The sequence below is a fragment of the Neofelis nebulosa genome, chromosome 4, assembly GCF_028018385.1.
Source record: "Neofelis nebulosa isolate mNeoNeb1 chromosome 4, mNeoNeb1.pri, whole genome shotgun sequence".
NCBI lineage: Eukaryota > Metazoa > Chordata > Mammalia > Carnivora > Felidae > Neofelis > Neofelis nebulosa.
In genome coordinates this window covers 47,787,803-47,801,628 of record NC_080785.1, presented here as the reverse complement: position 1 = coordinate 47,801,628, position 13,826 = coordinate 47,787,803, and the positions used below count along the sequence as shown (strand labels likewise).

The window sequence follows — 13,826 nt, the reverse complement described above, 5'->3', positions numbered from 1 at the left end:
CAGAATATTCTCAGAGAGGTGTTCCACTGCAGGGCCTGGGCGAGGCTCTTTCCACCCTCCGTAGAGATGCCGTTGAATGCAAGACTAGGAAGGAAAACACTTGGGGTCAATTATCAGAGACACGTCTACACTTGGCTTTGGCTTCAGTGACCGAAACACCCGGAAGATGCTGCTGGGAGGTGGCTCCTGACTTGAGGCAGGAAGCAGAAGTGCTCAGCCTTGCCTGCTGTTGTTCCAGAGCATACTCCCCGAGCATCAGGACAGGCACAGACGTGTCAAGGAGAGTCCAGACAGGACATGGAACACCAGTGAGACCTGGTCACAGGCAGACGGGGGCACTGGGAGGGCTCTGCTTCAGGTGGCTGACGTTTTCCAGGTGCCCATCGATGAGACCTGGAGAAGTTTCCTCTGTTCTCATAAAGAAGAAAGTCTGCTACTGCCCCCACTATGTTGGACTCTCTTTCAGTGTCAGGAAGGACCCGAGCAACACCGAGATGCCCAAGGCTCTGAGATTTGGCCCGAGGCCCCCAGGAAGGCCAGGGAGGAGGACGTCTTTACCGAGATGAAGGGTCCCCCTCTGTCTCAGCACCGTCCTGTGAATGCGGAACGGATGGCATCCCTTTCAGTTTTGTCTGGACTTAAGAATTCCTCCCTACTTCCAACTCCCAAGGGACCTGGGCAGACTGCTAAGAGGTCTCTTCCCCGCCATGGCAATGGCCTAGGTCTTAATCTGGGTGGTGGTTACGCTGGTGTGTACATTCGTCAAGTCACCAAGCTGAACGACGAACAGTAATGCCTCTAACGTGTCAATAAAGATGTTCTTTAAAAAATCCCACACACGCACACACAACTACCTTCTCTCTCAGGAAAGCCAACCACCTGCGTCCCTTCGGCTCCTCCCTGGCAACCATGAGGTACAGCCGAGTGACCAGGTTGGACCCTGGGGACAGCGGGTCTTGGAAGGCAGCGCTTACCTCAGGTTGGTCAGGCTGGGGTGGTTCCTCAGAGCCTCTGCAAAGGCCTTTGCTCCTTCGTCACCGATTCTGTTGCCCCACATCCTGAGGGCAGAGGCAAGACGGTGAACGTTAGCCTGCGCTCACCACTCACTTTCTGCTGGTGGCCGAGCCCACAGGACACTCACCGGCAGATGTCTGTCCTCTGTCCCTGGAGCCGTGGCCTGGAGCAGATTCCCACACCAGCCCCTTAGTGAGCTGCTCTCGGTTTCCAATTCAAAGGGAAATGTAAGGGTAAGAGCAGCAGAAGCCTCGGGAACAGAAGCCCATCAGGTACTTGCACAATTAGAGACTAAGTTCACGCCGCTGGGCTTTCTGAGAGGCGTGGGGGGGGGGGGGGGGCGGGGAGGTGTCTGAGCACAAGGCAGTCCCAGACGCCCCTCGCAGAGGATACAGGTTTGCAGAAGCCTAAACAGGAGGCCTGTGGAATTGCCAACTCCAGCATCCATTTGGCTCGGTGCCGGGGCGCGAGACATTGGTGAAGACACAGTCAGTCTTCCGGGAAGCAAAGATCAGGAAACACCCTTGGAAACCTCACCAGCAACGCTGCTTTTCCGGAAGAGGACCCTACTACAGCGTGCTGGCGGGCCGATGTGGTCTAGGGGGGAGCTGCAATAATGAAGCCTCGCCCCCTCCTTCCCCACAGCAGATAACCTGCGAGGGTCTGCGCGGCAGGATGCTGGGCTCCAGAGCCACACCGCTGGCCTCCCGTTTTAACTGGATTTTTATCTGGATTTAAGGTTCACTTGGGTGAATGATACAAGCTCTTGGATCTTTGTCTCCTCATCTGTAAAATGGGGCTAATAAGAAAATTCCCCCTAGAGTTGTTACGAGGATTAAGTTAACATATGCAAAGCCCTTAGAACAGCACCTGGCCTATGGTAGGCGACAGCTATTTTTATTAGGCTGAGGGCACTGCCTGCCCAGCCCATGCACAGCGGACCTGGGGCTGCCTGGGCAACATGCCCTGTGCCCTGCCACCATCCCTCCTGGGGACGCTAAAGCCCTGGAATGAATTCTCAGTGTTTTGTACAGAAAGTGTGTGTACAGGAGGAGGTGGAGAAGAGGGGAACCTCTTAACACTGCTGGTGGGAACGCCAACTGGTGCAGCCACTGTGGAAAACAGTATGGAGGTTCCTCAAAGAGGTGAAAATAGAACTACCCTAGGAGCCAGCAATCGCACTCCTAGGTATTTACCCAAAGGATACAAAAATACAGATTTGAGAGGGCACAGGCACCCCCATGTTTATAGCAGCACTATCAACAATAGCCAAAGCATGGAAAGAGTCCCAATGTCCATCGACGGATGAATTCATAAAGCAAATGTGGTAGACAGATACAACGGAATATTACTCGGCCATTCAAAAGACGAAATCTTGCCACTTCTACCCACGTGGACGGAGTTAGAGTGTATCATGCTGAGCGAACTAAGTCAGAGGGAGTCAGAGGTGGCTCAGACGGTTAAGCGTTCAACTCTTGGTTTCAGCTCAGGTCATGATCTCACAGTTTGTGGGTTCCAGCCCCACGCTGGGCTCTGCCGCTTACAGTACAGAGCCTGCTTGGGATTCTGTCTCTCCCTCTCTCTCTGCCCCTCCCCCCCTCGCTCCCTCAAAATTAAATTTAATAAATATAAAATAAAATAGGCACTGGCTGTGATGAGCACTGGGTGTTATATGTAAGCAATGACTCACTAAATTCTACTCCTGAAACTAATATTATACTATATGTTAACTAACTGGAATTTAAATAAAAACTTGAAACTACAAAAAAAAAAAAAGTATGTGTACTATACGATTGAACGATAGCAAATTTTTAATGAAGGGGAAAACTACTCATGAGATTAAGTGAAAAGGAATAAAATTCTGTACATATAGCCTGACCTCTACTAGAGTTTAAAAAAAAAATTATTTTTTAACGTTTATTTATTTTTGAGACAGAGAGAGACAGAGCGTGAACGGGGGAGGGTCAGAGAGAGGGAGACACAGAATCCGAAACAGGCTACAGGCTCCGAGCTGTCAGCACAGAGCCTGATGTGGGGCTTGAACTCACGGACCGCGAGATTATGACCTGAGCTGAAGTCGGCCGCCCAAACGACTGAGCCACCCAGGCGCCCCTCTACTAGATTTAAAAAAAACCAGTGGCGAGCACACACTGCATGAGAGAACACGAAAGCTTAAGTGACCTCAGGTGTTGACAATATTTCTGAGATGATTTTTATTATCTTTTTCGTATTCGTCACAGTTTCCAGATAAAGTTATCGGTGTTTCTTTTGTAATCAGGTAAAAATTATAACGCTATAAAAAGCTTTTTTAAAAAGCCTCTGGAGTCCAAACCATAATGAGATACCACCTCGTCCCTGTTAGGGTGGTTACCATCAAAAAGAGCAGAAAATGACAAGCAATGGGAAGGGGAGGGCACAGAAAACCTGGATGCACTGCTGGTGGGAAACAGTGTGGTGGGCCCTCACAAAATTAAAGACAGAATCGCCAGGGGCGCCTGGGTGGCTCAGTCGGTTAAGCGTCTGACTTCGGCTCAGGTCATGATCTCACGGTCCGTGAGTTCGAGCCCTGCGTCGGGCTCTGTGCTGACAGCTCAGAGCCTGGAGCCTGCTTCCGATTCTGCATCTCCCTCTCTCTCTGCCCCTCTCCCACTCGTGCTCACGCACTCCCTATCTTAAAAATAAACATTATAAAAAATTATCTAAAAATAGAATGACCAGCCGATCCAACAATTCACTTCTGGGGACACAGCGCCCAGAAATCGATGAGACATTTGAACGCCCACGTTCATAGCAGCACTGTTCACGGTAGCTAAAATGTGGAAGCCACCCAAGTGCCCAGATGAATGAACAAGATATATCCAATGAACCGCTACTCAGCCTTAAAAAGGAAGGAAATTCCAACACGTGCTACAACACAGATGAACCTCGAGGACCCTGGGCCGAGTGAAGGAAGCCAGTGACAAAGCGACACATGCTGTATGACTCCACTTAGGTGACGTACTCACGGCAGTCAAATTCACAGGGACAGGTAGCAGAAGGGTGGTGGCCAGGGGCTGGGAGGAAGGGAGAAGGGGGAATTATCGTCTAACGGGTAGAGTGTCGCTTTTTTGCAAGATGGAAAGGGTTCTGGAGATGGATGGGGGTGATGGCCGCACGACTACACAATAAACAAAACAAAACAAAACAAGCCCGCGGGGGCACCTGGGTGGCTCAGTCGCTTAAGCGTCAGACTTCAGCTCGGGTCATGATCTCAGGATTCATGAGTTCAAGCCCCACATCGGGCTCCCTGCCATCCGCACAGAGCCTGCCTGGGATCCTCTGTCCTCCTCCCTCTCTGCCCCTCCTCCACTCCCACACACGCTCACTCGCTCTCTCTAAAATCATAAATCTTCTTAAAACGCCTTCCCAAGATGAAGAACATCGGCCCGCAGAAGCTTACCACCTCGGGCTAGAACGGCACCCCCTCCGTTTGCTGGTGGCCATCACCGACTTGTGCAGCAATGAAATAAAAGTCTGCGCAGCTGAGGTTGCCGGCAATCCTGGGACTTCCCCAAACGGTTCCCGGTCCCCGTGCAGAAGCCAGAGGCGCGCCGGGGAGGATGCCCTCTGCGGCCTCCCCACAGCCGGCCCCAGCGGCCCTCTGGGCGCTCTCGCGCCCAGGCCAGGCTCAGGTGCCTCTGCCTCTACTCACCCAACTTCGAAGATGGACTTGCTCTTCTTCACAGCCAGGGCGAGACACTTTCCTCCTTCACTCGTTATTTTGTTCTCCCCCAGCCTGCAGAGAGAGCCGTGCGCACGTCAGCTCCCAGCTGTGAGGGGACTCCGCCGTCGGCACCCTCGTCCCCAGCGCGGGGCCCCTCTTGGGAGGTGTGGGCTTTGCCCTGGGACCCGTGGCACCCATGCCCTGGGCTTCCTCTCGAGGAAGGACCCAAAGCCCTAAGGAGATCCGCTGGATTCCTCTGCAGGAGGTGGTCGCGGTCTCTGCCGAAACTTAGGGACCCGTAAATAACCGCCTTTAAACGTCACTCATTTCCATCAGCAGGCCAGGGAGGCGCCCCGTTCAAGTGCGAGTGGCCAGCCTGTGTGTGTTCCCGGCCCCAGTGCTGTTCCAGGGGCTCCTCCGGGCCTGGCGCTCCGTCACCTTTGGCAGAGCATTTCTGTGACGGGACCAAGGATCAAGCCCCTGCTTGCAACCAGATGGGTGCTAGGTCTGAATGGCTGTGTTCCCACCCAAATCCATATTCTCAAATCCATATTCTCAAATCCTAACCCCTAAGGTGATGGGATTAGGAGGCAAGGCCCTTGGAGGTGATTTGGTCGTGAGGGTGGAGCCCTCACGAATGGGATCAGTGATTTATTAGAAGAGGCCCCACAGAGCTCCCTTGCCAAGATTTCCCCCCAAGGTAGGTGGCCCTGCCTCACCCTCAGGGGTGATTCCCCCCTGCGGTCAGCTCTCCTTCCCACACACAGGTCTCTCAATTTGACCCTCGTGGCCTGGGGCAAGCGGAAGGCTTTAGAGCGAGTGCACCTTCTGGTGACTTATATTCTGGGTCTGAATGATGAAGAGGTGACCCACAGGGGCTCCCGAATAAGCCGCCACACCCAGCCCACTCACTTCAAGTGCGTGAGGCCCTTGCACTCATCCAGGATTCTGGCGATGTACCGGGCTCCGACATCGGTGATCTGGTTGTTATACAGGCTTGGAGAGAGAGCACAGCGTGAGACTTTGGGACCCCTGGCGTCGGCTTTTTTTTTTTTTTTTTTTTCTTGGTACAGTTGACACAGTGTTGCATTACTTTCACGTGTACAACATAGTGAATCCACAGGTTTGCGAGTTATGCTACGTTCGCTACAAGCGTGGCCACCGTCGGTCACCAGACGATGCTCTCACAGTATCACCATGTTCCTTGCGCTGTCTGTCCCTTTTATTCTCGCGTCCCCACGGGACACTTTTAAGTGGGTATGTGCTGGCTGCCGATACCTGAAGTCTGGGCTGAAAGGAGAGAGGAAGGGCACACAGAGAGCAGTTTGGGGCTCGGGGGTCTCGAAGGCCGGGTGCAGAGCCAGCTCCGCCACTTTCCCAGCCTCTGCTTCTGCCTCTGCGATGACGAGGAAGAATCACCGTGCCCCCGAGGGGTCATTAGGATGATTATGTGCGACCAGTCAAGCAGCAAGTGATGGGTATTTTTCGATTAAGGTCACAAGCAGCAGCTTGAGGGACAGTGAGTGTCGGAAGCTCCCGTCTCCCTGTTAGTCATTTTACCGCCTCGTACCAATTCAACAAGAAGGCAGAAAAAAGCGGAAAGTGGTAAACAGACAGGTTTCAAGTGCTCAGCAGTTTGGCGACTGATGTGGAGCCTTTTGTGGGCTTTATCCCAGCTGCTCTGAATATTCATACGTTTTGCTGCAGGTAGATTCAATTACTTGAAACCCAGGTAATGCCCTCGACCTCACTGGCCATATCACTTTTACACGGCACATACACTGACTCCGGATTTGTGTCTTTCGCTCAGGGCTCTGGATGAGGGACTGTGGATCCACAATCTAATACGTAAACAGCATCTGGCATTTATAAAAGGCAGCCCGAGCCACTCCCTCAGCAACCCCCAGTCACCGCTTGTAAAATACTGGCCTGGATTAGGATCTCAATAGACAAGTGAAAGACACTTCTGGGCTTGCTCAAAGAGTGGGCTGCTGGCCGAGCCAAGAGCAGAACCCAAGACTCCTGGCCCCCTGTCCAGGGCTCTTTCTGGTGGCTCGGCCATCATTCCAACCCTCCAGTGAGTCGCACGGTGCTGTTGAGGCATACGTACCCTAAAAACGTCAGAATTTTGTATTTGGTCAGCTCTTCACATAACACCTTTACCCCGCTGTCAGTGATCTGGTTTACGCTGAGTCTGAAACAAAACAGCAAAGGAAGTTGAATCACGGCAGCTGCTCACTATGGAGGAGTATGAAGGCCACAAGATCCAGAAGCCTGTAGGTCCTGGAGTTTTCCCAGCTATAAACGCTCCCGAGACAGTGGCCATGGCAGTCAGCCACAGAGCTCCTAAAGGATCTGGGCGTCGTGGGGCCAACAGACCCACGCGGAACTGGCCCGTCAGCAAGACTACAGCAGAGCCCTGACTCGACATGAGGGCTACGAGAGACACATAAAGGACACGTGAGGCCGGTCACCTCTGACAGCCTGCATTTGCGGGTGGCCTACGTGTCGGTCAGGCCTTCTCTGTGGCTCTCACAACACAGCAGGGGCTGTGGATTTGGAAACGTGTGGAGCGGCTTGTAGTGATGGCAAGGCTCGGGGAGGGAAGGCCCCGCCACCTGGCAAGGGGGAGCCAGAGCTATCAGGTGGCCTGCGAAAGGCTGGACAGTCCCCACAAGAACTGTCTCACCCGCAGCGGCAACAGCCTCCCCATCTGGAGGTCACATTTACAGATGGGGGCAGGAAAAGAGAGCCTTCGGGATGATGGACCTCTCCTGCACAAGGGCCGGCCATTCATGGGAACTGTTTGGCACAGTCCCTGTACTAACAGGATATTTTGATGTGGCTAATATGTGATTTTTTTTTTTTTTTTTTACTACCAAGTAATCTGTGTAACAAACTACCCTGATTTTCTCAATCCTTCACCCCGTCGTTTACATGAGGCTGAGGGACAAGAGGAAGGCTCAGGGATGGAGGAGAGTGAGGGAGCAGGGGTGGGTGAGACAGTAATCCAAGGGTCAGCAAACTTTTTCTGTAAAAGGCCACAGAGCAAATATGTGAGGCTCTGAGGACCATGTGGCCTCTACTGCAATTATTTGGTTCCATAGTATGAAGCAACTGTGGGGCACCTGGGTGGCTCAGTCGCTTAAGCACCCGACTTCAGCTCAGGTCACAAACTCATGGTTTGTGAGTTCGAGCCCTGCATGGGACTCTGTGCTGACAGCTCAGAGCCTGGAGCCTGCTTCCGATTCTGTGTCTCCCTCTCTCTCTCTGCCCCTCCCCAACTCCTGCTCGTGCTCTCTCTCTCAAAACTGAATAAACTGTAAAAAAAAATTTTTTTATAGTGTGAAGCAGCTGATATGTAAACATATGGGTGTGGTTATGTTCCAATAAAACTTTATTTACAAACACAAACCCTGGGACAAACTGTGCCAGCAAGCTGACCTCTCTAATAAGTGAAAGGCTGAACGCGTTTGATTTTTAGGCCACATCAAAATGATCAGGTCAGCTACTCAGGGCCCCTCCTCCCAAGGTGCCCACCTTGGTGCTGGGGCACAGTGTGTACACACACTGCATGGCCATCCCAGGGTGGCAGAGGCTGCTAGTCACTTCCAATATCTGTGCTTTCTTAGAAACAGAATCCCCCATTTTTTGAAGTGGGCACATGATTACGTTTGCCCCTGTAAAATGTAAGCAAAAGTCTCATTAGCCATAGCTGACAAGTTCTCAAAAGAATGAGGTATGTCCTTCTTTGCTTGCCCCTTCTTCTTCCTGGAGGCTGGAACGTCAACAGAATGGCTGGAACTAAGCAGCCATATTGGGCCAAGAGGTGGAAATCAGGTAGTGAGGGCAGCAAGGCCACTGTAAGGCTGAAGACAGCCTGGGCTCCAAAGATAGCTACTTGGGGCAGGAGCACCACCTTGGAGCACTCCATCTTAGGAGATGAGCACAGGGAGGCCACGGTGTGTGAGAGTGCCCCAGGCGGAGACCACAGGCCTGGGCTCCCTGCATCTCACTGCCCCCACATAAAGTACACTCTAGCATTGGTGTAACAGGTACCCAGAACCAGTTCCAAATCCCCTCTCCCCATCAGAAATGCATGAGCCAAGTTATGGAGAACTGATACCATCAGAGAGATTTACAAGCTGTCTTTTATGCAGGAAATGCTAACAGGAGAAAGCAGACTGGCCTCTTTCCTCTAAACCATCAAACAGGAAACCACTCGAAAGTGAGCATTCTGTACTAAGATCCCTGGCAGCTCAGGGCAGCTGGCTTTGATCGTGGAAAGTAACAGAGGCCAGTGAGCACACAGTCTGCTCTTTATGCAATCTCAAAAGCACCCACGGGCCAGAAACCCCTCACTGGCTATCTTTGAGCCTCCCATGAATCTCAAAAGATTCATTCTTTAGGATTCTGCCTCTACCATGGCCCTGCTATGTGACCTTGAGAACATCTCTGTGCCTCCACACCCTCGTTTGCCAAAATGAAGGTAAGAGTCCCTACCACCTTAGAGGGTTGCTAAGAGGATTAAATCAGATAAAGTCTGCAATGCACTTCACCCTTTCTCAATAAACGCCGGTTGTTAGTACTGTAATTGCTAGGATACCAGCGTCTCCTTCTTCCAGATGAGGGCTCAGAGAGGCTAAGCAACTCACTCGAGGATGCCCAGCCGGGGCCGACCCGGCTCTGCCCGCTGCGGAGGCTTCTCTCCCAGCTGTCTGCCACCGTGAGATAGAATAGGCTCGGGTGTCCCCAACACCAGGGGTCACGAGTGCCAGGGTAATTCAGGAGCTCCTACCCCAGGAGGCTCCTCCTGGTGCTTCCCCGAGCTCGGCCCGCCCCGGCCCCCCCGGGCTGCTCCCTGTGCCCGGCGGCCTCACCTGATGACCGTGAGGCGGCTGAAGCAGGGCTGCAGCTCCCGCACGCCGTAGTCGTTGAGGTTGTTGTTGTCCAGGTCCAGGGCGAGCCGCTTGCGGAAGTGGTGCAGGACGAAGGAGAGGGCGCTGCAGTCGGCCGAGCAGGCGTTGCAGTAGGTCAGCTTGAGGTAGTTCGCACAGATGCCCTTGGCCGCCAGCCGCCCCACCTTCTCGCTCTGCGTCTCGTAGATGCAGCGCAGCATCCAGATGAAGGTGGGCATGGCCTGCACCTGGTTGTAGCCCTCGTACTGGAGCCGGGGCAGGCTCTTCAGGTGGGCCCGCAGGCTGGCAAACAGGTGCGCCCACAGGGCCTTGCGCTTTCTCCGCAGGACCGCCGCGGGCACCAGGTGCCGCAGGAGTTTCTGCTTGGCCTTGGACAACAGCCCGCACAGGAAGAGGTTGGTGAACTGGAAGTGATCCCTGTTCTTGAAGAGGTCCTCCCCGGCCAGGCCGGGGCCCCTCAGACACCGCACAGGGAGAAAGGAGGGGTAGCAGGACTCCACGGCCGCCTCGCCAGGAAGCCCACACTCCCGGAAGAACCTGAGCAGCTGCTGCGTGCCTACCTTGTCGTCCGCCACGAGAAAGAAGGCGGTAAAGAAGGCCTGGAGGGTGACATGGAAAAACTCATAGGCCTGCTGGTCACCCCCGAGGCCCTGCTCTGGCACGGCCCGCAGGAAGCCCAGCTGCAGCTCTCCGTCCTGCACCTCGGCGGCCCGCACGTCCTCCTGGCCAAAGACAAAGAGGTTCTTCTCCATGCCCTGGTGGGCCACCCGCCCCAGCGAGCGCAAGGCGGCGCCGCCGGCGCGGAAGGTCTCCGTCCGGCTGCGCGTGTTCCGCTGGACCAGGCTGGTGGGCTGCGTCCTGTTCAGGTGGACCTCGGTGATCAGCAGGAAGACGTCCGTCAGGGTCACCGTGCGATCAGGCAGCTGCGTGGAGATGTCCTCAACACTGTGGAAGTGCTGGAAACAGCGGAAGACGATCCAGCAGAAGAGGGGCACGGCGCACAGGCTGCAGAGGTTGGGGTTGGCCTCCAGGTGGGCCAGCAGGCGGTCCCGCACGGCGGGCTCGGGGAACACCCTCTGGGTGTAGGCCCGCAGGTGGCTGGGCGAGAAGCCCCGCAGAAACACCTTCTTGCGGAGGAGCTGGCGCGGGATCTCGATGCCCGTGCGGGCCGTGAGCAGCTTGGCGGCGCCCTTGAGCAGCTTCCCGCTGAGCAGGTTGGCCAGCAGGGCCAGGGGGTGGGCGGGCTCCCAGGGGGAGGAGGTGTCAGGCACGCTGCTCAGGTCGAAGTCCGAGTGCAGCTCGTCCAGGCCGTCGAAGGTGAAGAGGGCCGTGTGGGGGAAGCGCAGCAGGAAGGCGAACACCTCATCCGGGTCCTGCTCCGGGTAGCAGTAATGCTTAAAGAGCAGGTCCTGCAGGCACAGCGCGTCGTCCTCCTTGAAGCAGCTGAACACGCGGCAGCGGAAGTGGAAGAAGAACTTGAGCTCCGCGTCCAGCAGCCCCGCGGCCCACAGGCCCTGCAGCCGCTGAAGCAGCATGGACTTGCCCACGCCGGCGTCCCCGAAGATGAAGATGGTCTCGCCCTGCTCGCTGAGGATGCCGGTGGAGTGGTCCAGCAGGCAGGCCAGGCTGCCCAGCAGGCCCAGGCTCTCGTTCCTGAAGCCCACCAGCTCCACGATGGTGTCCGTGTACATCTCCTCCAGCAACAGCTCCTCCTTCTGGGCGTAGCACAGGATGAACTTGGAGTCGAGGCCCAGCTGCTGTCGCAGCTTCTGGGTGTACCTGCTCACTTGGGGGGGGGGGGGGGGAAGACAGCCAGTTCCATTGAAACTCTTTAAGAAATCTAGGGGCGCCTGGGTGGCTCAGTCGGTTGAGCGGCCGACTTCGGCTCAGGTCACGATCTCGCGGTCTGTGAGTTCGAGCCCCGCATCGGGCTCTGTGCTGACAGCTCGGAGCCTGGAGCCTGTTTCGGATTCTGTGTCTCCCTCTCTCTCTGACCCTCCCCCGTTCATGCTCTGTCTCTCTCTGTCTCAAAAATAAATAAACGTTAAAAAAAAAATTAAAAAAAAAAAAATCTTTTAAGAAATCTCTACACCCAACATGGGTCTCGAACTCATAACCCCGAGATCAAGAGCCTTATGTCCCCCTTGACTGGGCCAGCCAGGCATCCCCTGAAACTCCTATTGTTGAGGCAGAGATTGCCATAACCATTCTTTTGCTTATCACTCTGCTCTGAAAACAACGGGTAGTCTTACAAAACTACATGCCAACACTTCTGGTGAGAAAATACATTTGACATTAATCCCGATTATAAATGAGCTGTGCCAAATCGCCAAAACAGAGTAAACTGAGATGAAAACTAGCCTTTTTCAACCTGAGGGTCACTGACTTAGCGCCTGCCCACAGGGGAGCTAGCAGTAACATGCTCTCATGGGCGTGGACTTAAGCAAACCTGAGCTAGAGATGGGCCTTACACAGAGAGGGAGGTGGTCCTTCCCCAGACAAGAGGCTGTTCAATAAATGCCTTGCAGATACTTTGGTGGGTGGGGGGCTAGGCGGTTAGTGGGTTAAGCTTCCCAGTTGGGCTCCGGTCAAGATCTCACGGTTCGTGAGTTCAAGCCCCGCACCGGGCCCCACGCTGGCGGCACAGAGCCTGCTTGGGATTCTTTCTCTGCCCCTCCCCCACTCATGCAGGAGAGCTCTTTCTCTCAAAATAAATAAACTTTAAAAATACTTTGGGATTTTAATTATAATTCAGGTACAAAAATGAGACATACATGCCCATTTCCAAATTCATCTATAACTTTTTCCCATCAACTTAGACCAACTTGGCTGCCTGCTTAAAATTTGTGAATTACATTTTTTATAGCTTTCGTAAGGCATAACTTACATACTATAAACTCACATATTTTACAATAGGCATTGTATACTACTCAACGATTTTTTTACTCAATTTGCAAAGTTATGCAAACACCGCTACAATCCAGTTCTAAAACATCTCCATCATAAGCCCACTTCTAGCCAATCTCTGCCCCTGGCCCTAGGCAACTACCAATCTTCTTTCTGTCTCTATTAGTTTGCCTTTTCTGGACATTTCATATAAACAGAATCACGCAATATATAGTCTTTCATGTCTGGCTTTGCAGAGTGACTCATACTTTAAAAGCAATACTAAAGTAGCTGGTTAAAGGAACCAGTGGAGACATCTTTTGAAAGAATTATTCATCACAGGCAGGAACATTTTTCTTTTCTCCTGTGGAAGGAAACAGAATGAAGCAGAAAGGAGCATTAAGTGCTAACAGTGGCCACAGGTATCTGCCAGAGCTTGGCCCTGACATTGCTGGTTGGCCTGGTTTCCCCTAAACACACACCTGATTTTTCTGGGACTTTGTCCTTTTTTTTCTGTGTTCAAGGTCAAACTAGGTTCTTTAAACATCAGAGTCTGGGACCCTGGTGTGAGGATATTTTCAACAAGTGTCTCAAACTAGAGAGAGCACAGGCATGGAGAGAAGACTCCCTGGTTCCCAGACCAGATCATGGCCCCGATTACGTGGGCTCACTGCAGCTTGAACTGCTCTTGTCCTTATCACCATGCGCAAATACACATTTTTGTGATTACCGTCGGGGCTCCTTCACTGGCCTCTGAGCTCCCTGAAAACAAGAACCACGTCTGATGTGCTCCACAAGGAACCCGTGGCACCAACACAATGCCTTTGCCCATAGTGGGTACATCATTAATACCTGTTGGACTAATGGATTAGCTAATGCAGTACCACTGTGCTTTGGAAATAAGGATTGGCAAGTGGAGGTGACAGAAGAATAATTTGCCTAGAATAAATCCCCCAACGAATAAGAATCCTGGGCCAGATGTCTTCCTACAGACCATGTGAAGACGAGTTAATACCTAATCTTCTCGAATTGTTCCAAAAAAAATAGAAATAGAAGGAAAACTTCCAAACTCATTCTCCAAAGCCAGAATTGCCTTGATTCCAAAACTAGACAAAGACCCCAGTAAAAAGGAGAAGGATAGGCCCATATCCCTGAATAACATGGATGCAAACATTCTCGACAAGATACTAGCAAATCGAATTTGACAATACATTAAAAGAATTATTTACTGGGGCACCTGGGTGGCTCAGTCGGTTAAGGGTCTGACTCTTGATTTCAGCTCAGGTCATGATCTCACAGTTTAT

The 13,826-nt window shown here is 53.0% G+C and overlaps 1 protein-coding gene across 9 annotated transcripts in view; it reads right to left on the bottom strand.

Moving 5' to 3' along the window:
* Positions 1 to 13,826, bottom strand: part of NOD1 (nucleotide binding oligomerization domain containing 1) — a 78,443-nt gene that overhangs the window by 23,265 nt on the left and 41,352 nt on the right. For 6 of the 9 annotated variants that reach the window (XM_058724700.1, XM_058724699.1, XM_058724704.1 and 3 more), the window contains 6 exons: positions 9,598 to 11,422; positions 6,828 to 6,911; positions 5,630 to 5,713; positions 4,706 to 4,789; positions 975 to 1,058; positions 1 to 84 (listed from right to left, as the gene is read on the bottom strand). In XM_058724700.1, coding sequence (XP_058580683.1) covers positions 1 to 84; positions 975 to 1,058; positions 4,706 to 4,789; positions 5,630 to 5,713; positions 6,828 to 6,911; positions 9,598 to 11,422 — 2,245 coding nt within the window. The other 3 variants (XM_058724705.1, XM_058724707.1, XM_058724706.1) reach the window with 3 other exon arrangements.